Here is a 27,673-nt window from a genome sequence, read left to right as displayed (position 1 = left end):
TTACTATAAACGAACCCATAGCCTTTCCACCCAGACATCTTCTCCCCGTCTTCCCTTTCTTAGTGAATGGTGCCATCATCCATGTAGCCACGCCATCTACAAGCCTGGGAGTCGTCCTTTACCTCTCCTTTTTACCGATCTCCCACTTCTGATCACTTGGCATGCCTTCTTAATTCTACTCTAGAAAAGGTACTGAAGCTGCCCCCTTCTCTCCAATTTCATCTCCACTCCGTTCAAGACATCCTCCTGTTTCGCTTGGGTTATTGAAGCAGCCCCTGCTGGTCCTCCCGCCTCCAGTCCTGTCCCCTTCAGTCCGTTCTCCATCCTTCAGTCGAAACGCATCAGTGGCCCTGTTGTGCTCCAGGTCAACTTCAACCTCCTTAACCCAGTTCACAGACCGTCAGTGATGAGTTCCCTGCCCGCCCCTCCAGCCTCTCTCCACTCCCACCACCGCACTCTGTGCTCTGTCCCGAGTACAATAAACTCCTTTCCCTCATCAGCAGCACCCCCCGGCCCACCTTCTTGTCGGCAGGCCTTACCTAGGCTGGTCATTTGGTGTGGAAATACCCACTTCCTGCCTCTTCACCTGGATGACGACTGTTCATCCTCCAGGTGTCGGTTCAGAAGTCCTTCGCTCTGGGAGACCCACCATATATGGGTCAGATGCCCTTCTTCTGTCTCCCCCGAACACCCTGGTCTTCCCTTCCCCAAGCAATAACCTCACTGTATTTTAAGTGGCTGCCACCCCCGCAATTCTGAGTCTCCTTGAAATCAGTCACTGTCATTTACTCGTCATTTACAAATGTCCTGCTGTGGCATTGTGTGGAGCTGCACAGTAGGTACTCAGGGTATATCTGTTGAATAAATGAACGAAGGAAGGATGAATCAGAAAATTGATATAACTTGCTCAAGGCCACAGAACTATGAACTGGCAGAGGCAGTATTCAGATCCTGGTTTGTATGACTTCAATGTTCTGTCCTTTTGAACCCACTACTTGCCTCTCGAAACTGAATCAAAAAGCAGGAAGGTGTCCTAGGCCCCGTCAAAGGCTGCATGTTTCTCTAGTGATTCATCAACAAAATTGTACAAGGTCCTTATACAAAATGGAGAGAGGGGTAGGACATCCCAGACCAACTGATAAACAGGAAATACATAATTTCAAAACTTCGCACAAATGGCAAGCTTTACCAACAGCTGTGAAATACGTCAAACTGTAACCACCAGTCAACGGTAATCATAATACTCCTCCCTCAAAGGTATGGGGAACTTCTTCACCATTTTCAAACCACGTTCTAGTTTTATAGGAAACTACTGTAGCTGGTAGGCCAAATCTGGCCACCCACTGTTTTCTGTGTGCCCACTGGTGAAGATGGTTTTTACACTTTTTAATGGCTGGGAAAAAAAATAAAAAGAAGAGTAATATTTTGTGACACATGAAAATTATATAAAATTCAAATCTCGGTGTCCATAAATAAATTTTTATTGGAACACAGCCATACTCGTTTTACATGCATTATCTATGGCTGCTTTTGTGCTACAATGACAAAGCGGAGAAGCAGTGACAGAGACCACATGGCCTGAGAAACTGAAAGTCACTATCTGGCCCTTCACAGAAAAGCTTGCCGACCCCTGTTCTAAGCGCATGTTTTTATTAAATGTGCCCCCAACCTTTTGAGGTAGGCAAGATGAAGACTGCTGGCCTGGCATGTCAGAAAAAGAAAGAGAAGGCTGAGAGGAGAGGTGACTCAAATTCCCATCTGGCCTCTTTCAGCAGCCTCCTACCTGTTCTTCCCTGCTCCAGCCTTATCCTTGCCTCAGTCTCCGTTCTCTGGTCCAGTTTCTAAGCTGTAATTAGGGTAGCCTTCGCGACAAAGGCAGCCTGCTAAGCACCTCCGAGGGTTCGCACTGTCTCAGGACAATCATTGCTCCTCTATACGCCATGGGGCTAATGCAGTGTCCTCAGTGTCCTGGCCTTGCTTACCACTCCAGCCTCACCTCTGATCCCTCCCAGCCTCCTGTGGTCACACTGGCATTCTAGCCATGGTTCAAAGGAACCCCGTCCCATTCAAGTTCAGTGGCCACATCTCTTGCCTCCAGTGATCTGCACGTGTAAATTCCTCAGCTCAGGAGACCTCCCTGTCTTACTCTCCAGCCTGGTTCAATATGCTAATTGTCACTCTTCTTTCAAAACTTTGTCTCAGTGACCACATACCTGAGAAGGTACACCGTATATTGACTTATGTGTCTCTTCTCTGCGCTTCCACAGCATCCTGAATTTACCTTCACCATAGCCCTTATCATTGTGTATTGATATAATTACTCTTGGTTGGCTCCCTCACTACTTGCTATCTGTTGAGTGCTTACTATTAGCCAGGCATAGCACTAAGCCCTTGATGTGCATTAGCTCATTAACTTCTTAATTAGCCCCGTGAAGTAAGTGGCGCTATTGTCATTGTTTCATAGGTGGGGAAACTGAGACACAGAGCAGTTAAGTACATTTTCTAGCCTGGAGTCAAAGACTGTCCAAATCCAAAGACAAGCTTCTTAACCTCTAGGAGACGAGGGACCACATGTCAATATTAAGTTGCACTCAAAACTAAATGGATAAATGAAATTCTAGTTTAGTATTTTTCACTTACTAGCTGTGTCGCTTGGAAAATTACACACATTTTGGAGTTTCGATTTCTCTACTTATAAAATGGGGATAACAGTAAGTATCTCGTGAAGTTCTTTCGAGGATTAAATGAAAAAGAGTTAAAGCCTTAGTTTGGTTGGGAGGCCCAGAGGAGCCTCCCCACCCTACAATTTATGGCTACCACTGCTTAGCAGGAATGCTTAGCTATGAGGGGTAGGAACAGAGGTGTATCTGGACAGGCGCTGGGATGGGGAGAAGTCTTCCCAGTGGGTGGAGTAGCAGAAGTTAAGTGATGGATCATGGGTCTCAGCAGGACACAAAGGAAGTAGAAATAGGAAAAGGACTCATATATTTAGTGCTAGAGACAACTGGTGTTTACTGGTGCCTGGCCCATCTCTCCTTAAGGCATATGGAAGAATTCTAGTCTCATCAAGGTCGTGTAAGTGGAAGTCACATGAGTTGTTTCCAAGTGAAGTATTTAGGATCCAGGTTACTACTTCCATGCTTACTTCTCCCCTGCTATGGGGTCCTTTGAGGCCATTTATATTCTAGATGGCATAACAACAAAGAAGCCTTTGTGGCACTGAACTACTGAGATTTAGGTATTAATTTGTTGTTGCAGCAAAGCCTAGCTTATCCTGACTAATCCAGCAGAACAAAAGATGAAGTCCCTTGCTTTCTCCTCTGTCATCCGGTCTGCCTACAATGTGGCTTTTTTACTGGAGGATTCATGATCCTTCTCTCTTCACAGCTTCCAGAGCTTGCTCATATGTATATATGACAGCCATTAACAAAAACATTGGGACCATGCAAAGAAGAAGGAGGTCTGAATACTGAGTGCCTCAGACTTGCCTTCTGGTTTTTTTCCCTTCTAAAGCAATGAAGGTTGAATGCAAAGAGATGCTGATAGGCTAAAGATGGCCCTAGATCAGATAACCTTGAAGACAAATTAATTTCTTGATTTATGAGCTTCAGTACATTGCGGAAGTAAAGCTGAGGGCTCCTTGAGGTACCCCACCTTCTGCTCCAGATCCCAGGACTTAGCTTGAATACTGCTGAAGACAGGCCAAAGACCCATCATCACACCCTAAAGGTTCTATTATCAGCTGTTACTGGAAAAGAGGGATGGGAAGGGGTTAACAAATAGGAGACAGAGGACCCTGACAGTGGCTCATAGAATCTCACCCAGTCTGTGGTACTGACAAGATTCAAAATGGTGCCATGGAAATGCCATGAGCTTTGGAGTTAGATCTGAGTGACAATTCTGAGGGACCTTAAGCTCTTTATTTAACCCATCTGAGCTTACACTGCTTCATTTCTTAAGTGAGGGTAATAATGATCACCACTGCTTATTTAGTGCATAATAAATGCCAGGCTTTACTGTTATCATTGCACTGTAGACTCATGTGAACACACAGCCCTATGACCTGCACACAATAGGTGGTTAATTTTTGCTAACACTCCCGACACTACATTGAAACCCCATCAGAGAAAGCTCCAGTGGAGCCTCATGCTTTTTATTTCTATCCCTTGGCTCCAGCCTACCCACGTTTTCTCCCTTTCCTTGACCCCTGATTTTAAAAGGCCTACTATTCCCTTCATAAGATGCAACAACTTTGGGATATCAGATCTGAGCTAAAGTCAACTTGGGTGTCTCAGGTCTTAAGTAGATAATCCTCATTTCTAGTTTAGAGGGATGAAATAGGACTCCCCAGGGATATGCTTGAAAGTCAAGTATTGGTCTTGGCTTTTGTTTTCTGGACTCTGTTGTACCAGCTTTGTCTTCCTGAGTGGGGTGTGGAGAAGGTGTGCGTGTGTGTGTGTTACGGGGTGGTGGCCGGGGCAAATCTAGAGAGTAGGGAGTAGGGCGAGGACAGAGAAGACTAGAGAGATGTTCCAGCTGCTGTAGCAAGAAAAATGTTAAAGGGTTGGGATATTTAAAGGTCTTCTTTAGGTTCTTTTACAGTATACTCATGGTATAATCCTCTTATTCCATCTTGTCACATAACCTTCAAGGAAATCCACATTATTCCATTGGCATTTTAGGGTCTAGAAGATGCTGGGTGAGAGCAAAGAGGCCCAAGGGACAAAGAGACCTTGTTACACTCAAGTACTTCTGAGAAACCGAAGCATGGAAAATTCATCTCATGGGGCTTGGCTAGAGAGGAGTATCACTCCCCTGCCCTAACCCCAAAACACACACCTGGGCTTTCTCCTCTGAAAGTCTGGTAGGACTTCTAAGGACTGAACAATAACCAAGGGTTTTCCAACAGACTCGCTCACTATAGCCGAGCCCCTCACAAGTGATCCTTCATTATAGCCCCTACTTCCAGCTGCCACAGCTAGATTTGAGCACCCTGTGATTCTGGATCCCTCCTGAAATTGCCGGGCAGATGACGAGAAGGGGAAAAGTGCCACAGTCAAAGGTTAGCAAGTGCATAAGCAAAATCTTACACTCAGGCAAACGCAAATGTATTACTGCTGTGTGGGAGCTCATCGAAACACAACGGCCCGTAGACGAAGAGGATAAATGCTGAGCGCCAAGGCCAGTGTCATTCCTGTCCCCTCTCAGTCTCCGCACTTTGAATCTACCCTGAGTCCATCTGATAAATGCCTGGTTCGTACAACTGTATGAGAAGCGACTACGGCCCAGGCTTTGGCTTTCTTCCTTGGGGAAGAGCCGAGAGAAGATGTGTGCTTAGTAGACCTGGGTCTCCAGGTCTCACATAAGACAAGACCCAGAAGAAGGAAGAAAGGCCGTGCAAGCTGTATCATCTATGATGTTCTTCACCTTTTATGGGCATTATCCTAAATTAACAGGGGAAAGAACTAATGATCTTAGGCCTAAAAGGGATGGGATGGACTCCTTGAGGTTGTGACTTGTTCAAGGTTAAACGGCTAAATTTTGGATGTGGGATTTGAAACCAGGTGTCTCTGATTTCCCATTATTCCAGGTAATCTCTCGAGGAAGCTTTATACAAGACAGAACCTTCCATATAGAAGTGGATCAATGGAAGCAGGGAGGGCGGGCAGCGGGCATTTCCTATCTGATAGCAGACAACTCCTACATCTTGCTTGGCTTCTCACATAACCTGCGGCAGGTTATTCTTGTAACTAAAAAAGCCAGGGACACATAGGGGCACATCACTCCCCTTCTGGGCCCCAGTCTTAGCATCTGTGAAATGAGGGCATCTCACTGGAGAATGGCTATTTATTGTCCCTGCAGGGGTGAGAATCCATCAGGAAGAGAGGAGAGAAAATGCTGGATGAAATCTACCTCAGGCTTAGCCGTTATAAAAAGAAGCCACAGGGCTTCCCTGGCGGTGCAGTGGTTGGGAGTCCACCTGCCGATGCAGGGGACACGGGTTCGAGCCCTGGTCTGGGAGGATCCCACATGCTGCGGAGCGGCTGGGCCCGTGAGCCACAACTACTGAGCCTGCGCAGCTGGAGCCTGTGCTCCGCAACAAGAGAGGCCACGATAGTGAGAGGCCCGTGCACCGCGATGAAGAGTGGTCCTTGCTTGCCACAACTAGAGAAAGCCCTCGCGCAGAAACGAAGACCCAACACAGCCAAAAATAAACATACAAATAAATAAATTATTTAAAAAAAAAAAAGAAGAAAAAAGAAGCCACATTTACAAAAGACTATTAACCACCCTCTTGTTACCCAAGACAGTGGTTTTGGTCCATCAATACCACCAGGCAGCACGGGACTATGGGTGACACTGGCCCCTTATCTCATGCTTCATTATTCTGGAGTTCAGCTTTCAGCACCTACTCTGAGGGGGTTGTTTTAATGGGATCCTTAGAGAGTGTTTACTAGATTAAAACTGTGACTTTCTTCTGCAAAGCAATTCTGCAAATGGCTTTATGGGTTTCCGGATTTATTTTGTCTCAATGACTGGGCTCAGTTTGCAAATCAAATCAAAGCTGATTTTTCCAACTGCCACTTGGGCACACCCAGCGGGAGTCTGCAGAGCCAGCTGTGTTCCCTTGCCGGCTGGCACCAAAGATGGGAGTGAGGCTGCCTGCGGGCGGCCAGAGGGGTTCCAATGGGAAGACAGTGGACAAGCAAGGACCTGATTGCCCCCAACTGGGGTGGGGGAACAAGTCCGAGGAGGCAAATTTTATTTTCTGGAAGGAGAAAAGGCAGATTTATGTAGCCCCAAAGACTGAATGGCAGAAATAATAGGGAGCCAATTTGGACCCCCGATGTTGAGGTTCCCTTCAACTGAAGTGTCCAATGGTGGGATGACCTCCCTGGGGGAGTAGTGAGGTCCCTGTCACAACAGGCAATTAAGCGGAGCCTGGCTGGTCTTTTTGTTAGTGGGGATTGTAGATCACGTAGCTAATCCCTGCCTCTACCACTTTTATTCCTACTTTCCAAGAGGACATTTAAAACAATTTTTTTTTATTTTATTTATTTTTTTTAGCCGCGTTGGGTCTTTGTTGCGGTGCGCAGGCTTCTCACTGCAGTGGCTTCTCTTGTTGCAGAGCACAGGCACATGGGCTTCAGTAGCTGCAACACGTGGGCTCAGTAGTTGCCACACGTGGGCCCTAGAGCACAGGCTTCAGTAGTTGTGGTGCACGGGCTTAGTTGCTCCGTAGCACGTGGGATCTTCCCGGACCAGGGCTCGAACCCGTGTCCCCTGCATTGGCAGGCGGATTCTTAACCACTGCATCACAAGGGAAGTCCTCAAGAGAACATTTTGACAAGTAGCTTGTATTTGAAAAAATGAGGTCATGGAAGACCTCATCCATCCATCCAGCCATCCAGCCATCTAGCCATTGATCCATACATTAATTGATTGATTAATTGAGTGATCAGTCCATTCATTTATCTATTTGTTCATTCAACACATATTACTGAGCACTAATGTTCGTTAGGATCTGGGGACACAACATGGCTCAAAATAGGCACAATCCTTTCACTTACTTCGCTTAGAATCTCGCTGGGAGACAGACAATCAATATGTAAGCCAACAAAAATATATATATTTGTAAGTCACGATGAATGCCATGAAAAAAAGTACAGGGTATAATGAGAGTGGAAAACGTTGGGGATACACATTAGACTGGAGGTTAGGATGGTCTTTCTGAGGAGGAGGGATTGAAGCTGCAATCTGAAAGATGTACATCTGTTAAGCTAGATAATTTCAGGCAGAGGGGGCAGGACGAGGAAAGGTCTTACTGCAGCAAAAACAGAAATAAAGTTTTCCCTCTCCTGAGAATAAGGAAAGTAAAGGGAACAGTGAACAGGCTAGAGAAGAAACATAACATGGCCTGAAAGAGTTAATCACTCCTAGTTTTTAACTGTTACTAATCTGCAGTGTCCGTAACTAGATTTGTACATCACAAAGCTAACCTATTACTCTTTAACACTATGTGAACTACATCCTGCACTCCCTTGTAGCAAATCACCCTTTGTAGCATTTGCATTTCAGAAAAAAGGTTGCAAGCCGATAACCCAGAGACAAACTGACTCAATTACCTGGCTGCCTGATGCCAGCTGTGACTGTTTTGAAATAATGCAGGAAGAAGAATGCAAGACCTTCACTACTTTGATCCTTATCATATACCCTGGACTGCGAGTCCCACATATAAAATCTTCTCCGTTTGGGGGTGGGAGGACACACACAGTTCTTGAGGCGCTAGCCTGCTGTGTCTTCCCTTCTGCCTGGCAGAACAATAAAGCCATCTCCCTGTTCCTCCAAAATCTCTGTCTCCGTCTTTCTGTTTGGCATCGGTGCACAGGGAAGCCGATATTTCGGCAACAGTCCTGAGGCTGGAAGGAGCTTGAAAGAGCAGTGTGCTGGAGTGCAGTGAATAAGAGGATAGAAGCCTGGATGAAGCTGGAGGGTAGGAAAGGGCCAGATCACGCAGCCAGGTCTGGTGGAGGCAGGGCCTGTGGGCAGGAGAAAGTAGCAAAGTGAACGAGTACATGGAAGGAGGTGGGGAAGAATTAGGTAGGAGAATGTGTAGGCAGGAGGGCTTGGATGGAACTGCACACAGCTTCTGGAAGGGGAACAGACCAATCTGGTTCCGGAACTGAGCCTCTGTGTTCAGTTCCATTTCCCCCATGGCCTGCTCTGGCCCAGCCAGAAGAGCATGAATTGAGATACTGGGTACCTCTTTCAGCCACTGCAACCCTGGGCATCCTCCACAGGCAGGATGATCAGCTCGCCTGGGAAGAGCTGTCTCTCACTTAAATTTCAGCACCTTGGAAGTTTAGGTCTCTCACCCCAAGTTTTCACAAGCTCCGTTTTCCCAGGCATGTTCTGCTTATCTCTTCAACTCGGTTCCTACAAAGAGCCCGTCCCCCGTCTTCCAAATAGAGAGTGAACAGTATTGAATGCGTCTAAGTCCACCTCCCTCTTACTTGCCCTTTCTCACAGTTGCTGTTTTAACTACAAGAACAAAACCTAACTTTTGAATGGATCTTTTTTTCTCCCTGACTGCCCTCCCTTCAAAGTCTGAATCAGAGTTCTCTGTTTCCAAACCAAAACTTAATGTCTGTTTACCCATTGGCTGTAGTTTTCTCTATATAGCTCTGAGTAGACTCCCGGAGCTAGAGTCTGCCAAGCAAAGGGCTTCTGAAATGTTCTTTTAGATCTTGAACTTGAGGCAATTCCACTAGCTTTTTGCCATCCTCAACCTGAAGATGTAACATGCTCCATATAATAAGAGCCCTGTGGTCCACGCTGTTGGTGCCATACCCAGATCCCCTTTACAGATTGGTGTGACATCCTCCAGCTCCTACGTGTGTGGGGGGCTAAGGACTCACCCCTGTGACTCTGTCCGGAGACTTGTGCAAGGCTCAGAGGTGCCACTTCCTCTGGAGCTACCTGAGACATCTCCTGAGGGGAAGGAGAAGGGGAAGGGAAGGGAAAATCCCAAGGGCTGATTGGTATGGGGGAGGAGTCCTGGTTTCTTGCCTCAAAGCTGAACAACTTTGGAGAACTTTACACTCTACCCCGGCATCTTGCCTAGACTTAACTTTATCTGAGAAGAGATTCTTACTCAGCCTTTTCCCTCTTGCACTTACAGATTTCTTCCAAGAGCTCTCCCTCAGTACATCCCATGCACCCAAATCCCTGCCTCAGGCTCTGCTTCTAGGGAATCTGTCTTAAAATGCTACCATTCTTCTTTACCTGCTCACTGACAAATTTCTCTTCCCCACTACAGCTGAACTCATGTTCTGATTCCTCTGAATCTCCAGTCAGCGTTAACAGCCAACCCCTGGCTGGGGAACAAGGTACAGAAGATGTGAACCTGGGATGGTGCACCATGCCCCCTCCCCCTCCATATCATATGAAAAAGACTGCCTTCCAGCATTCTGAGAGGAGCCTGTCCTAATCCCAGAACTAACCCTTCCACTAGCTAATACCAAACTTCCAGCCCACGGTCCCTTAGCAGCGCCTTCAGCAGGAGGTTCTGCCCCGGCTCTATAAATAAATACTGCCCCCTGGTGGTGTGTGAATCCACCGGCCAGATGCTCTCTAAACACAGGGGACTTGGCTCTTCCCGTGGAGTCTGGGCCAAGGGTGTAGCTCCTCTCACAGGGTGAGGTCCTGAGTCCGCTGGCTTCTCAAATGCCACCCTTCGACTCAATTCCCAGTGTTAGTTGAGAAGGGGTGGTGATGGGACGAGGGGGCACAAAGTCTCTCATGCTGCACCCATCCCAGGGGAGGGAGCCCCAGGGGGTGTCCCAGGATCACACACTCATTAGTGCCTAGGGCTTTAGCTCTGCTGCCATCAGACCTCACTCAGTACCTCTCACTTCTCTTTAGAGGCACTGATCACAAGCATAACTCCACCACTGTCTATTGCAATCCTTCACTTAATGTCTGTTTCTGCCCTAGACTGTGAGCTTCCTGAGGACCAGAAGCACGCCTGCTGGTTCATCACAAAATCCCTAGCTCCTTACAAGGTACCTGGCTCACAGGTGCTCAGTGAGTGAGCTGACCACACGAGAGAAATAATGGTCATCGATCATGATTTTTTTTAATTTCCAGAACAATTTGCAGTAAATAACACCACGTTTATGTTTATGATATCATTTGATCCTCATAACAAACTAGTGGGTCGAGGTCTCGGTGTGCTGGAGCTGGCTTGCATCTGCTCGCTACAGAAGAAATGTCGCTAAACATTCAGGACTTTCTTGTAAGCCGGTTGTTAAACCACTGGTAACTTGATATTGGATTTGTGGGTATCTTTACACCCTGGAAATGGACAAAGACAACAAATAAGGGCTTTTCTTTTACAAAGAGCAGGTTTATCAGCAAACCACTGGCAGGAGGTACGTTCACAAACCGTTGTGTGAATGGGTAGATGGGGATCCCTTTAAATACGGTACTGCTGAGGTCTGAGAAGAGGGACTGAGACCCCCAGAGTCTCTGAGCCTTGCTGCAGTGAAATGACGACTCCAAATGCATTTCCTACTTCAGCAGGCGTTTTTCGAGGGTCAACTGTGTTCCAGGACCTTCCTGCCATGGCACGATGTGACTGGGAAATTAGTGGCTAGGCCTGAGCAGTTGCTCATCAGAACTCCTCTCAAACAGCGGTGCTGGTGCCCGTCCCAGCAGGCCTGGCCCTGCCCAGCACCTGATGCTCCACCATCATGTGGGGTCTGGGAAGGGTCCTGCTGCCACGGACCCAGCATCTGGTGTGTACGGGTGGCCCACTGTGTGTACCCCCTGCCCTGGGCTCCTTCCACAGAACACGCAGCTCCTCTGCATGAGGCGGCCTCGCTCAGCTTCCGAAAGGAACAGGAAACACATCTGGACCTCAGCCCACCTCCGGGGCCCCCTCTGGCAGGGCCCGTTCTGGCTCCTTGCACATCCCTGACAGCTATTGGGATCACGCTGTGAATGGTAAAGAGTCAGAGGTTTCAATGGGAACCACTGGACACTGCCCCTAACTGCATGGGGCCGGTTATGGATTGAACTGTGTTCCCCCCAAATTCTTATGTTAATGTCCTAACCTTAGACTGTGACCTTATTTGCTAATAGGGTCCTTGTAGAGGTAATTAGTTAAGTTAGGATGAGGTCATACTGGAGTAAGGTGGGCCCCCAATCCAATAGGATCAGTGTCCTTATAAAAAGGGAGAATTTGGACGGATACACACAGAGGAAGATGTGAAGAAGGCAGAGATCGGGGTGATAGTTCTACAAGCCAGGGAAATGCCAAAGATGGCCAGAAAAGCACCAGAAGCTGGAGGAAAGGAGTGTAACAGACTCTCCCTCACAGCCCTCAAAGGAGCCAACCCTGCTGACACCTTGATCTTGGACTTCTAGCCTCCAGAAATGTAAGACAATACATTTTGTTGTTTAAGCCACTTAGTCTGTGGGACTCTGCAGTCGCCGAAAACTAACCCAGGTCCCTTGCTTTGCAAACCTCAAAACTGGGCAGCACTTCATTAGAGCTTGGGTGACTAACAGCGACCTTACAGACAGACAAGGGTTAGAGCCTCATGCCAGAGCCAAGGACTGTATTTAATAGAAGATGCCCTGGGCATCCGGTCAGGTCAGAACGACCCTGAACAGCTCCAGGCTGTTCCATTCTGAGTGGCAGCCCTCCAGTTCCCCGGGACCCACACAGCTGACCACAGATGCTGTCTGGAGTCACCAGGGTCAGGGACAGGACATCAGCAAGTTGCTTCATCGCCACAGCACTGGCCTCAAGCCTGCCCGTGTGACCATACTCCAGAGGCTGGCCGGCCGCTGGCAGACCCGTGCAGAAGGTGCCACGATGACGGAGAGGTAGAGGAGCCCAGAGGGAGACAGATGGCCCGTGGAATCTGCCGCTGGGACTTCACATACCCCACTGCCTGCAGGATTCCCACCATCGTATTTTCTCTATTAATAAAAACAGTATTTTCAGCAAACCCATAGAAAGGGAAATTTGATTCACACCATCAGGAAAGGGATGGGTCAAATATTCCTGGACTTAGATCCTTGATACAAAGTCCTCATGGGCAGTGCGTGAATTAGTTGACCCTGGATGCTCCAAGGGTACAGAGTAGACATAGGCAAACACAGCTTTCCCTGACCTGTGGCTGACGGGCATTCTGCATTATCCAGCCCTCTGCCCCACTGCCAAGTGCTGCTAGAGCCTGCTTCTCCTGGCTGGAGTGACGGCCCTCACTGGAAAACAAGGGTGTGGAAGCCTGGAATCCACCACTTACTCCCGACTCCTCTGAGCCCTGCCTGGGCATGGCCAGCTGGGCATTCATACTCATTAATGCATTCCTATCCTTTCCCACGCCACACCTGGCGTGTGTACACAACACACTCCACTAAAGGAAGACTGTAACCTAAACATCAGACAAGAAGAGAAATCCTTATGCTAAGAAGAGGTAGAGAGCTCTTCTGTTCCATTTCTTTAAAGGCCACTGTAATTCTGCAGATCAGCAATGCAACTTTGGAGAAGTGTGGCATGGTGGGCTCTATATCTATCAGGACAGTAAGTCCTGACATTGCCAGCAACATTTACTTTAAAATATTCTCTCTCGAAGTCCCCACGTATACCTTTGCCTGTCCGATCATATGTTCCGAATTCCCAGTTCAGAAAATACGATCCAACAAACTCCCCTTTAGGAGGGCTTATGTCCCAGAGGGTGTCCTTAGAATCCCACACATCCTGCAGGGGAGATCAATGGCATCAACTCCTCCCTCGTCTAGGGGTCAAGAGCTAGTGGGAGCCATGGAGCACCGTCACGGGGAAGGTTTTTCTGTGTGTTTCCTGCCCCCTCCTGGGGGATGCTGCAGACATCCAGCTGTCCAGCTTGAGACCAGAGCTTTAGTGCTAGCCATCTGATGAGGTTCTTCTTTCTAGATTATCTGTTTTCTTCAGTGGAGAAGTCTGCCAAGGCCCATAATTTGTGTCACTTTTGTTTGCAGGCCATCAATTTTCCTTGCCTCACAAAGAGTATTTTATCTCTTTCTGTCTGGTAGCCTGAGTTCTCGAGAGAGAACACGTTAGGGACATGTTGACCTCTCATGACGGATGTGAAACCAGAGTGGGTTCTCATCACAGGGAGCCCTTAGTGCTCCTGTCTTCTTCCTCCTGCATCTTCCCTTTCCTGCCTACAAATTGATGTGATTTTCTTCAAAGTTATAAGAGTGATAGGTCTCGCTGCGTATTTTGCCAAATGACCATAAAATATTCTTCTCTCTCCCCCCCCGCCCCGTCCCTTGCCTCCTCCCCTCCCTGACATGTGTGCATTTTCCTCTGTATGTGTTTGCCTGCGTATATATCCTCACATATGTGTATACGTACTTGAGTCACTGTCTTTGTCTACAGTTTATATCTATGACTATATGTTTACTTATATTTACACTTATCATCGCTGTGGAAGCAATTTAGGAAACTATATATGCTGTCCATAAATGCAGGGAGGACAGCCGTTTAAAGGATCAATTCTATAACAGAAAGATAAACCTGATTTCTAACCGTTCAACCTTGTCATAGGTTAAATGATAACAAACCATTCATTGACTTTGTTTTTAAAGAGTAATAAACAGAAACATGTACCAACTGAAAGAGTCAGGCAATTCAATTATAATTAGGGAAACAAAAAGTGATGAGCCCTGAACAATGCTGCCTTCGTTTTGGGGATTAGTGTTGAAAATGCCAACTTCATAACGACGCAGTGTTTGTTTTCTCATTACCGAAGGCACTAACACTAATCGCCTCATTTTTGAAAGTCATGCGCCAGTTGAATAAAGCACAAAACCAGAAGATAGGTCTAATTGACATGCAAAAAAAGTACCCAAACACAGACCCCAATACAATGAAAATCTATAGCAGAAGACTATTTGAGTAAATTTATATTTACCACTCCACTGATTAATGTACCAGTTCGTCCATCCATGCAGCCATCCACTGACTAAACAAATATGTTTTGAGCTCTTCCTATGCTTTAGGCACGGTGTTATTAATATATACCGTAAGTATATATTAATAGCTAGATGCAACTGACTCCAATGAAAATAACAATTCTTTCTTGTTATTTTTAGCCACTGTTGCCTAAAATTTCCCTGTGTGGCTACAGGGAGAAGTACTTAAATGGCTGAAGACAGACAGGGCATGCCAACATACCTTTCGTAGCCAGACGAACACAGTTGATTTTGGTCTCCTGTGAACAACAAAAGTGAGACTTCAGTTAATTTGTCGTGGGTTTGGTTTTTTAATACATATAACATATACATATACAAATTTGCATATATAGGCATGCATATGTATTTTTAATGATAATTTAAAATTTGTCCCTTCCATTTTTTCCACCATTGGAATCACCTTTTAATTCTATGTCATTTCTTTTTTTTTTTTAAAGAAGATGTTGGGGGTAGGAGTTTATTAATTAATTTATCTATTTTTGCTGTGTTGGGTCTTTGTTTCTGTGCGAGGGCTTTCTCTAGTTGTGGCAAGCGGGGGCTACTCTTCATCGCGGTGTGCGGGTCTCTCACTGCTGTGGCCTCTCCCGTTGCGGAGCACAGGCTCCAGACGCGCAGGCTCAGTAGTTGTGGCTCACAGGCCTAGTCGCTCCACGGGCTGTGGGATCCTCCCAGACCAGGGCTCGAACCCGTGTCCCCTGCATTAGCAGGCAGACTCTCAACCACTGCGCCACCAGGGAAGCCCTATGTCATTTCTTTTCATGCTAGGTACGTACTTTGTTACTTTCACTTCCTGGCTCCCATCACCTTATAAGCTTCTTCCCCAGACAGAACCAATGCATAAATACTGCCCAACACAGAACAACTTTAACCATAACACTAAGTGGGTACACTGGGGCATGCGTGTGCTTCACTCAGTTGCATGGGTTAGTAGATGGTATCAAGGGCATCCTTGCGAAGCTCAGTTAAAAGTATATAATGCACCTACGTGCATACACTGAAACAGACGCTTAGGAATAGCTCAGTCAACATGAACGTATAAGAAACAACCGCAAAATTCATGTTCAAAAAGTTACTTTGGGGCTTCCCTGGTGGCGCAATGGTTGAGACTCCACCTGCCGATGCAGGGGACACGGGTTCGTGCCCCGGTCCGGGAAGATCCCACATGCCATGGAGCGGCTGGGCCCGTGAGCCATGGCCGCTGAGCCTGCGCGTCTGGAGCCTGTGCTCCGCAACAGGAGAGGCCACAACAGTGAGAGGCCCGCATACCGCAAAAAAAAAAAAAAAAAATTACTTTGGCCGAGAGATCTCTGGTAGACATCTTACAGTTTTCATAGATAATGTTGTGTGGGTGTGTTTGCGTGGCAGTAGAATCTTCGCTTGGTGAGCTGTCTTGTTGCTGTTGGCTACTCCCCAAGTGAACAGGATCCATAAATTTATGATGTTGCTGGGCATGCAGTTGACATACAGAAGAGTGCGCTTAGCAAGAGAATCACTTTAGCCTGCGATATTGGGATCATATCCTAGGAGGTCGTGGAACCAGTTGAACATTCCAGTTGACTAAGTTATACCCCCAGTAAGAGTCTGAATATTGTGTAGCAAAGGAAAATAAAAAGCAAAGAATGCTCTTCTCTTTCTGACTTACTTCACTCTGTATGACAGACTCTAGGTCCATCCACCTCACTACAAATTACTCAATTTCGTTCCTTTTTATGGCTGAGTAATATTCCATTGCATATATGTGCCACATCTTCTTTATCCATTCATCTGTTGATGGACACTTAGGTTGCTTCCATGTCCTGGCTATTGTAAATAGAACTGCAAAACAAATACGGTATGCTAACACATATATACGGAATCTAAGAAAAAAAAAAGAAAAAGGTCATGAAGAACCCAGGGGCAAGACGGGAATAAAGACACAGACCTACTAGAGAATGGACTGGAGGATATGGGTAGGGGGAAGTGAGAGAGTGGCATGGACATATATACACTACGAAACGTAAAATAGATAGCTAGTGGGAAGCAGCCACATAGCACAGGGAGATCAGCTCGGTGCTCTGTGACCACGTAGAGGGGTGGGATAGGGAGGGTGGGAGGGAGGGAGACGCAAGGGGGAGGAGATATGGGACGACATGTGTATGTATAGCTGATTCACTTTGTTATAAAGCAGAAACTAACACACCATTGTAAAGCAATTACACTCCAATAAAGATGTTAAAAAAAAAAAAAGCAAAGAATGCAAGTGTGTGAGGCTCAAGAATCCAATGCCTATCTTGCTAATGCTCACACGTAAGGAACCACTGCATCCTGAAGACACTGAGCTAGTCAGGATTATGCAGAAGTAGTAAAACCCATGAAATTCAGGGGCTAAAAACAGCAAAGGTTTATTTTCCAATCAAGCTACGTGTCCAATGTAGGCGTATGGCTGGGTCTGCGGGTGAGGTAATGGTGGTGGTTAGGGTATACTCTAATCATTGTAGTCACTCCAAGACCAAGGCTTGGAGTGCTTCAGTGTTCGCTGAGGCAGGAGAAAAGCATGGTGAAGAGTTAAGCACTGGCAACTATCAGAAATAACACTTTTACTTTGACTCAGGTTTCATCAGCTAGAGCCACTCACAGGGCCATGCCTGACGTTAGTGAGGTAGGAAATGGAGTCGTCCAAGGCACCAAGAAGAGAAGCAATGATAATGTCTACAGCAGGGTCTATTTTATCCACGCACACCTCCAAATGCTAGGAATTGTCGCTCCTATTAAACCCAAGTATGACTCCCCAATGGTCTTGATTCTGCTCTGCAGATGACAGAAAGTCTGCCTTTGCTTGTGTAGGAAAGACGTCTTGATATTGAAAGACAGTTCTCAGGTTCATTAACCTTCTTCTTCTTCAGCAATTCCTCATACGATAAGAATTCGAGTGCTTTGAACTAATGCCCACCATGCTCCTTCTGGGTCACTTTCTCTCCACAAAGGTGAAGGCTACTGTGTCTTGTGAGGGAAAGTTCGCTTTAAAATGTGTCACATTAAAGGGAATATTGGGTAGCCACAGTGGTTTATTCTACTGCCCTTCTTCCTCATTGAGTTGTTCGCAGAACTTTCTAATTCTCCTTAGAATCATCTTCCCTTCCACAGTTGTGTGCCAGAAAGTGAGCCATTTCCCAATACCACCTCCTCCACCCGAATCTACTAAACTATTTTCTGTCATCTAGAGCACACATCTGATTATGTTTAACTATCCTTGGCTCTCACCAACATGACTCTGACATAATCTGCTTTCTCCCAAATTCCTGACATCTTTAATTCCATAACCAATTTCTCTTTGTTGGTTAGAATCAAGTACAGAGTAACAAAGTCCTGAGTCACTCTCTTGGCCTTCTGGGTGACTGAATTGTTAGCAAGCAAGTCAGGAACATGCTTGAAATTCTGCATTTGATCATTTGGGAAGTCTGGCCGGTGGGCATTAACTCAAAGTTCCCAACTGGTTCCATACAAAGGAAATGAGTACTTTCCTCGTGCCAAGATTATGTAAGCCTTTGGGAAAAGGAAAAGCATTTGGTATATTTTCCGTTCCATCTCCACAGTACAATACAATTTCATATCCCCATTATTTTAACCTCACTCACATTCCGTTTCCCACTCTAGACTTGCAAATCTGCACACAAGAATATATCACTTTGGGATAGAATATAACGCCCTAACTGTTGTGCTTCTGTTGAGACCTGCTTCTACTCAAGGATCTGCCAGTGCTGTGCGATACTGAGCAACTCACTGCCCCTCTCTGTGGCTCAATTTTCCCACCAATCAAATGACAGAGGAAGGGGTGGAGAAGGCCACTTTGGTAGAGTAGGGGGGATATTCTAAGGTTGCTTCCAGTTATGAGTAGGAAGAATAAAATTTTCAGACTTTCATTTTCCAAAATGTAGAGGCTGTGGTATAGAGAATAGACTTCCGGTACAAGAGAAACTAGTTGGTGGGGAGAGTGTGATGGTAGAGATGATGGTAGTGGCTTGGACCAGGAGGGAGAGCCTGGCTACAGAGATCCTGTTCCCCCCAAACCTTTGCAAAGCGTATCTTGGCTCTGCTTGATCCCAGAGTCCTCCCACCACCTCACCCTGCCCCATGCTTCTGGTATTGATGATAACCCACTGGGCCCTCAGTCTAGTCTCTTTGCAGCCCAATTTCCTGTGTTGCTCTTCCACTGCCCTGATCCCTAAGCTGTTGTTTGGCCTCGGTGTGGTTCATCCACTTAGCATGTCAGTCCCTGAAAGCATCACTAAGAAAAAAAAAAAAAAAAAAAAGAGGAAGTTTCTCTTTTCTTAAGGTACCTATTTTGAACATTTGATTTTTCATTCTTGTAGCAAGGCTATGCGATGAATATCAGTGTTCCCTTTTTCTCTCTAATGAAACAAGATTACATAAAATTTCCCAAGGTTACACAGATAATAAGCCAAACAAAGTAACCTTGAAGTAAATGGCCTCCTTTTCTGAGGTGCCTGTTGGCAAATATCTTTTTGCCACTGAGGTAAGATGCCCTCCTTTCCTGGCTTGTTTACAGGCACAGTGATGTGGAGCACAGCCATATTTTGAAAAACAGGCCAAGCAATTTGTAGGAAGGAATTCTATTTTGACTTGAAACAGGACCCTGAGCAATCGGAAAGCCAGGGATGGAAAAGGGAAGCAGAGAGGCTCTGGAAACTGAGCAGCCCAGAACCATTACAACTAGGTCACCTGGCAGGCTCATCCTCGGGAAAAAAAATGAGTGAGGAATGCCTTTTAAGGCACGAAAGGGCCAGAGTACCCTCTGAGATATAACTCCCTAATAAGCATGCATGCTGTAGTCTGCAGATCTTCAGTCACCAACAAAAGGCAAAGAGTAAAGCTGCAGGACGCAGGAGAGCTGGCTCTTGGTGGCATACTCTTCTAACTGGACACATGTTCATCACCAACCCTATCAGATCTTCCTGGAAGGCACTAGGCTCTGCTTCAGGCAATAGCCAGGGCCCTGAGCCCGACTCTAAGGGACGAAACTCCCAATAACATGCAAGCCCATTCAGAAAACTCCCCATTAAACTCAAGCTCTGAAAATATTTTGTGTTCTTCCTCTAGATGCAGACCTGATTGTCTTACCTCACCAGCTCTCTGGAACTCACCTCAATCTGATTGCTCTCATCAGGTCGACAAAGACTTTCAGATGGTCAACTCTAAAGGTCACTGCTCCAACCCTATCTTCCTTAATTTCTCATCCATATTAGTTGCAACTGACACTTTCTCTTTGACTCTTTTTCTCCTCTTGCCTTTAGGTCACTCTACTCTCTAGGTTTTTCTCCTACCTCACTGTCTGTTCCTAATCCTCTTTTTTAAATTTAAATTTTATTTTATTTGGCTAGACATTTATCATCTGCTTGACCTCCAAACACTGGAGTGGTCTCATTTTATATCCTCTTTCATCTGTATCCCAATTTTCTCACTAAGACATTACATTTAGTTACAAGGCTTTAAGTACTGAACCCTTGTACTGCTCAAATTTCTATTTCTAACAATGGTATTCCAGAGATCCAGGTTCATATATCCATATACTCATAACAAATCTACAAACCTCCAGAAGATAATTCTGTTACTCTCTTCACTTGTACTCCAGGCCTTATACACACACCAGTTTTCCTCATTTCAGGAAGTGTTACCATTATCTACTCGGTTGACTAAGTAAAAAACCTAGGAGTCATCCTTGAATTCTTCTAGTTCCATAATTTCCCACAACCAATCCACAGTCAATTCCTGCTGGCTCTTAGTAGTTGAAGAAAATGATAACCATCTAAAATCAAATCTCCCCACATATCCTTCAAAAAAACAATACAGGAAAACAAGAAAAAAATAAAGCTATACAAAACTCACAACCTCAACATCATTAAAATACATAGAGGGGCTTCCCTGGTGGCGCAGTGGTTAAGAAGCCACCTGCCAATGCAGGGGACACGGGTTCCAGCCCAGGTCTGGGAAGATCCCACATGCCGTGGAGCAACTAAGCCCGTGCACCACAACTACTGAGACTGTGCTCTAGAGCTTGCGAGCCACAACTACTGAGCCCGCATGCCACAACTACTGAAGCCTGCACGCCTAGAGCCTGTGCTCCACAACAAGAGAAGCCACCGCAGTGAGAAGCCCGCGCACTGCAACGAAGAGTAGCCCCCGCTCACCCCAACTAGAGAAAGCCCGCATGCTGCAACGAAGACCCAATGCAGACCAAAAAGAAAAAAGAATAAATAAAATAAATAAATTTAAAAAAATATACAGAACCCTCAAAACTTCATAGTCCCTGTTAGTAGAAGAACAAGCACTGCAGTTGAATGAACTATCTCTAAGGATCTCAACACAAGCCTTTGTGGAGAGCCAGGGCTGTACGGAAAAACAACATGAAAGAGAAAAAAGGTAAGGTAGTAGAGGCTGTAAGATTTTATAAAACAATCTTCAGAAAGACCAAGTTCCTATTTGTGAAAATTCTGAAAGAGGATCCTGCTAGAATAAAGAAATGACTATGTGAAAACCTGAAAGCACACATAATTCAAGGTGGTAATCTTCCATAGGTATCACTTATGGGGGAAAATAGGGTAAAAAGAAGGGAGAAGTGTCCTTGGGAGACTGGATGATGAAAGGGAAAGAGGCAAAAGGGGGAATTTTAAGATTCTGTACATTAAAAGAGAAGAGCAACAGTGACAAGTCAGAGAGCACATAAGCACCCATCCCCCATGATACAAAAAATTCAGTCATACATTAAAACAAACATACTTCACTACCTTATCAGAATAGTGTGTTTCTGAACCTCAAATCTACAAAATGAATAAATGGAAGAAGCCAAATAAAGCTGCTATACGAAGAGAACAGAAAATAAAAATCAAAACATCCCAACTGATAGAAATATAAACCCCCTCCAAAAAAATTACAAACCAGAAAAGAATCTGTAACACAGTAATACTCCAAACTGAATTAAATTTCCTCAAACAACTTTGAATTAGAAATGCAAAGATTAATAACTGAAACATAAAAGAACTAGGAAAAAAGAGTTGATTGAACTCAGAGGCAAAAACAAAGAACAAACAAACAAAAAAGAAAACAAAACCAAAAGTGATCAGAAATGAAGATTAAATTATTAAATTACAAGGTGTCCAAAGGAAATGTTTTTTTAATTAAAAAACATTTTTTTGGCTTTGTTGGGTCTTCGTTGCTGCGTGTGGGCTTTCTCTAGTTGTGGTGAGCAGGGGCTACTCTTCATTGAGGTGTGTGGGCTTCTCATTGCAGTGGCTTCTTTTATTGCGGAGCACAGGATCTAGGCGCGTGGGCTTCAGTAGTTGTGGCACACAGGCTCAGTAGTTGTGGCTCACGGGCTCTAGAGTGCAGGCTCAGCAGTTGTGGCACATGGGCTTCGTTGCTCCGTGGCATGTGGGATCTTCCTGGACCAGGGCTTGAACCCGCGTCCCCTGAATTGGCAGGTGGATTCTTAACCACTGCGCCACCAGGAAAGTCCCCAAAGGAAATTTTTAATAAGGGGCATTGAAGAAAGAGAAAGACAGCCAAGGGAATGAAAATGAGATAGAGAAAAATGTAACAAGAGTCAGTGAAAAACTGGCTTAAAGAGAAGACAAAGAAGATCCAATATATGTCTACTTGAAATCCCTGAGAAGACAGATTAAGTAATTAAATAAGCAAAGATTTATAACAATAATCTGAGGAAAATGTCTGGTATTAAGAGATGACCTGAGCCTACATATTGAAAGGACTCAAAGACCTGAAAGATCAATTTCAAGATCCTAGCAAAGCTGTTTAACTTAAAAAAAAAAAAAAAAAAAAAAAAAAAAGAAGTCTCAAGGACTCCAGGGAAAAAGAATCAAACAATTTACAAGGGCAAGAGAATTAGGCTGCCATGAGATGTCTCCAAAGCAACATACAAGGCTGAGAAATATGGAGCAGCATTTTCAAGAACTCAAAGAAAGAAATTATGAACCAAGGATTTTATAGCTAGCCAAGTATCTTTCAATTATCAAAGCTATAGAAAAATAACTTGCAACATTCAATCACTCAGAGATTCCTGTACTTATGAGTCTTTCTTGAGAAATATGCCAGAGGATAAACTTCATTCAACAAAGAGATGACTGAAGAAATTTTGGCAAAAGGATTGATGGGAAGCGTTTAATATATTTAATTGTAAATCTAAAACTAAAACAAGGTAGGGACATGGTTGAAAGCAGAATATATGACTGTTGCATTTTCTTGTAAAAATAATGCAAGTAAAAATGAGAAAGAGAAGAAATAGGGAAAGAGGAGAGCAGAGTAAGTTCGCTCTGATTGTTGTACAGGTAACAGATGAAAGTCAGTGGATACCGTCAAAAACTGACAAAGCAATGATGTCTGCAAGATGGCAGAATAAATTTTCACACCCATCATCCCCCAGAAACATAATTTTGACACCCATGGATGAGAGTGCCTTTGTGGGAACTTGAAAGTCCAGAAGAGAGGTCCCAGCACCCCACTGGAGCAAAAACTCTGAAAATAGAAGCACTGAGGAGGGTAAAAAGAACAGTTTCACTTTACATGTGTCATCTGTCCCCCAAAGTGGCACAGCTCAGTGCCAAGAGAGACCCCATGGGGGAAAGGAGAACATCATGAGTGACCCACCTCCCCAGCTATGTAAGATGCTGCTCAAGAGGCCCATTTCTTTTTTGTCCCAACCAGAAAACAGAGGGGATCAGCATGGCTGAATGGTCTGGAGGCAGCTAGGACCAGGGAGAAGAAAATGTGGTAGATATAGACGATGGACTATTATTCTAAACAGAAGGAGAACCTGTCATTTGCAACAACATGGATGAACCTGGAGGACATTAGGCTAAGTGAAATAAGCCAGACACAGAAGGACAAGTAATGCATGATTTCACTTACGTGTGGAATCTGATAAAGTCGAACTTATAAAATCAGAGAGTAGTGGATGCAGCAGCTAAAGTGTAGAGGAAATGGGGAAATGTTGATCCAAGAGTTACATAGGATGAATAAGTTCTGGAGATTTGTATATTACTGTTTTTCAAACTTGAAATTTGCTAAAAGAGTAGATCTTAAGTGTTCTTACCACACACAATGGTAACTGTGAGAGGTGATGAATGTCTTAATTAGCTTCATTATGGTGACCATTTCACAGTGGAAGGAAGGGGGAAGGTGCAAATTAGGGGTATGGGATTACCAGATACAAACTACTATGTATAAAGTAGATAAGCAACAAGGATATATTGTACAGTAGAGGGAATTACAGCCATTATCTTGTAATAAGTTATAACGGTGTATAATCTTCAAAAATAATCACTGTGCTGTACATCTGAAACTAATATAATATTATAAATCAACTGTACTTCACAAAGGACCCAAAACAAACAAATCAACCAAAAACCCCATCACGTGGTACACCTTAAATATATACAATTTGTATTTGTTAATTACACCTCAAAAATGCTGGAAAACATGCTGACAGGAAGAGGTTAAATAAGAAAAGTGAGGATAAAACGTATTGAAAAGTATAAGAACAAAGATAACTACTAGAACAAAAATACAAACCTTTCTAAATATCAAAAGAAATTTTAAAATAAAAGGGTAAGGAAAACATATTGGTTAAGTATTACAAAACTAATACAGTAAATTATGATATAAAGAACATATGACAGAGTTGAGACCAAACATATCAGTCACATCAACACACGTGAATGGGTTTAAACTCATAATTACATGAAAAATATTTCAAAATGTCTCATAAAGTGAGACCCAACTATCTGCTATATATAAAGCTCAAACCTAAAACAAAGTAATTCTGAAAGGCAACAGTAAAGGAATGGGAGCAAAAAAAAAAAAAAAAAAAAAGAAAGAAAGCCGTATGAGTGATCCTGATATCAGACAGAGTAAAATGCAATTTAAAAAGCATAAAATATAACAAAGAACACTTTTTAATGCTAAACCCACGATTAACAAGAAATATAACAGGCATGAATATCTATGCACCAAAAGCCACAATGATCACCTTTATGAAGTAGAAACTATAGGAGATACAAGAATAATAGAAGACTACTGTCAGTATAAGACAGATCAAGTGGCAAAAAAATAGGCAAGGACACAGAAGAGCTAAAATAATTAGGCAGGTCTTGTGGATCTGTGTCAAACCCTACAGCCTGATTATAGAGAAAAACCTTCTTCTTATGAAGCATTCAGAAAAACGTACCATATGTTAGCTAATTAAGAAAGCACTGCTATATTGAATAGATTAGAAATATTATAAGAAACATTCTATGGTTACAATATAATAAGATGAGAAAGTTTTAATATAAAAAAAACAAGTAGGTCCTTCCACCTAGAAATTTACGAAATAATTTCTTTTGGGCAACTTCTAGGTGAAAGGGAAGTTGTAAACAAAATTTTAAATATTTTTAAGCAAAATAGTGAAAATCTACATATTGGAATCTACAAAAATCATGTAAAGCAGTGACTAGATTAAAGTACATCGGTAAAATGAAAGAATGAAAAAAATTAACTAAATTTCCAGCACAGACATCTAGAAATGAAACAAAAAAATGAGCAAAAATAGGACCATAATAGGGAATAATAAAGGCAAAAGCAGAAATTATTGAAATAGAGAAGAGAAAACTACTAGAAAAAAGAAAAAAGAGAGGAAGCACCAATGTACAAAAGAAGAAATGACAACAGGGAAATAACTATTGAAAAAGAAGAAACTTCTTAAAATTAGACTACTACTACTCTGAAAATAATTTTGAAAAGCTAAATGGAAATGATTATTTCCTAGGAAAATATAGCTTATAAAATAGATTTTATTATAAAAACAAAACCAACAGATCTAATTTCACAGAATAAATAGAGGAAGATATTAAAGAACTACCCCATAAGAAAAACACCATGCTGAAATGTTTCCATAGGGAATTTCAATCAGACTTTTAAAGACAAGATAGTACTGACATAAACTGTTCTACAGCATGGAAAGTAAAGAAAAACATTCTCATTTTTAAATGAAACCAGCAAAACATTGACACCTAAACTTGGGGAAGAGAATACCAAAAAAAGAAAAGGAGGGGAGAAGGGGAGAAATTATAGACCAATTTTGCTTTTTTTTTTTTGCGGTACGCGAGCCTCTCACTGTTGTGGCCTCTCCCGTTGCGGAGCACAGGCTCCGGACGCGCAGGCTCAGCGGCCATGGCTCACAGGCCTAGCCGCTCTGTGGCATGTGGGATCTTCCTGGACCAGGGCACGAACCCGTGTCCCCTGAATCGGCAGGTGGACTCTCAACCACTGCGCCACCAGGGAAGCCCCGAATTTTACTTTTGAATGTGTAAAACTATTACATAACATGTTGATGAACAGAAGCCAACACTGCATTGAGAAAAACAAAATGCCATGATCAAGTGGAATGTATTCTAGAAATGCAAGGTTGGTTGGATGTTAAGAAGTCCATTCATATAGTATACCATATTAATGGATCAAAGGAAAAGTCATACTATCTCTATTCATGCAGAAAAAGCATTTGACAAAATTTAATACCCATTCCTGATTAAAAGAAAAAAACCCCAAGAAACTAGGAATTGATTAATATTTTCACGATAAAAATATATATCCAAGTTCTAACACCATCATCTTACTTAATGGGACTCTAGTAAAGGCATTCTCACTAATACCAAGAACAAGCGTAGAATGTCCCCTATTTCCACTACTCCTTCATATCATACTGGAAGTTTTAGCCAGTGCAACTGGATAAAAGAAATCAATTAGAGGCATACAAATTGGAAAATAAACTTTAGAGTATCTGTTTGGAGATGATATAACAGTATATCTGAAAATCCTTAGAGACTCAATGATAAAAGGTAGCAGGATATAAAATTAACATACAAAGTGAATAGTAACCACAAACACAACCAACCTCAGTCAGCAGATATGGCAGCAAATCCCATTCACAGTGGCAACAAAGATTAAATACTTGGTATTAAACTTAGCAAGAACTGCAAAATCTATATGAAGAAAACTTTACAACACTCCTGAAAGGCACAAAAGCAGACCTGAACAAACAGAAATACATCTTCTGTTCTCAGCTAAGATAATTCAACGTCTTAAAGATGTCAGTTCACCCTAATTAATGTATAAATTGAATGCAATCCCAGTAAAATTACCAACAGGCTTTTTATGGAGCTGGACAAGTTAACACTACAGCTTATACGAAAACATTAACACACAAGAAGAACTAGAAGTCACTGCAAGAGAAAATCCAGGTGGGGGTCTTGCCCTATCAGATATCAAGGCATAGAGCCTTTATAATTAAAACTGTGAGGTACTAGCACATAAATAGTCAAACAAGTGAGGGGAAGAGAATTTCTGGATTTTCCAGAAAAAAGACACAAGAACATATGAAAATTTAAAATATGAGAAATGTGGCATCTTAAATTATTGGGGCAAAGATGGACTTTTTAAATGTTGCTAGGACAACTAAGTAGACATTTGGGAAAAAAGATAAAATTAGATACATACTTTACACCATGCCCAAAACAAACACCAAACATCAGAAATTTAAATGTAAAAAATATTTACACTATACAAGTTCTAGAAGCAAACATGGGTGAATTCCTTTATAACCTTGGTTAAGAAAAGGCTTTTTCACTATGACTCAAAGTCTGGATGTAATTTTTAAAAAATTGATGCATTTGACTACATTCTTTTTTTGGTGTGGCAAAAAAATTATAAGCAAAGACTAGAAAATTGCAACATATATCACAGAGAGTTAATATCCCTGATATATAAATAGTTCTTAAAAACTGAGGGGAAAAAGGTAAAAATCCTGATAGAAAAATGGGCAAAAGACATACACATGTAGTTCCAAAATTATATAAAAATGTCTCCTAAATATATGAAGTGATGTCAACTTCATTTTTTATAAGAGAAAGGGAATTAAAACTATATTGAGATACAATTTCATGTGTATAACTTTGACAAAAATTAAAGTTAGACTATACAAACTATTGGTGAGGCTGTGGAGAAACAGATAATTTGAAACATTGCTGGAGGGAATGAAAACTGATTCAACCTTTAAGGAAGGAAACTTAGAAACAGCTACCAAAACTACATA

At 43.4% G+C, this 27,673-nt stretch overlaps 1 protein-coding gene across 1 annotated transcript in view; it reads right to left on the bottom strand.

Annotated features, from left to right (window-relative positions):
• PTPRT (protein tyrosine phosphatase receptor type T) overlaps positions 1 to 27,673 on the bottom strand; it is a 776,830-nt gene that overhangs the window by 190,913 nt on the left and 558,244 nt on the right. The window contains exon 13 of the mRNA XM_032606064.1: positions 14,738 to 14,774. Within this exon, the coding sequence (XP_032461955.1) occupies positions 14,738 to 14,774 (37 nt within the window). The remainder of the gene's footprint in view (positions 1 to 14,737; positions 14,775 to 27,673) is intronic.

The sequence above is a fragment of the Phocoena sinus genome, chromosome 15, assembly GCF_008692025.1.
Source record: "Phocoena sinus isolate mPhoSin1 chromosome 15, mPhoSin1.pri, whole genome shotgun sequence".
In the NCBI taxonomy this organism is placed as follows: domain Eukaryota; kingdom Metazoa; phylum Chordata; class Mammalia; order Artiodactyla; family Phocoenidae; genus Phocoena; species Phocoena sinus.
The sequence above is the reverse complement of the archived record's forward strand: the minus strand, read 5'-3'. Positions and strand labels throughout refer to the sequence as shown.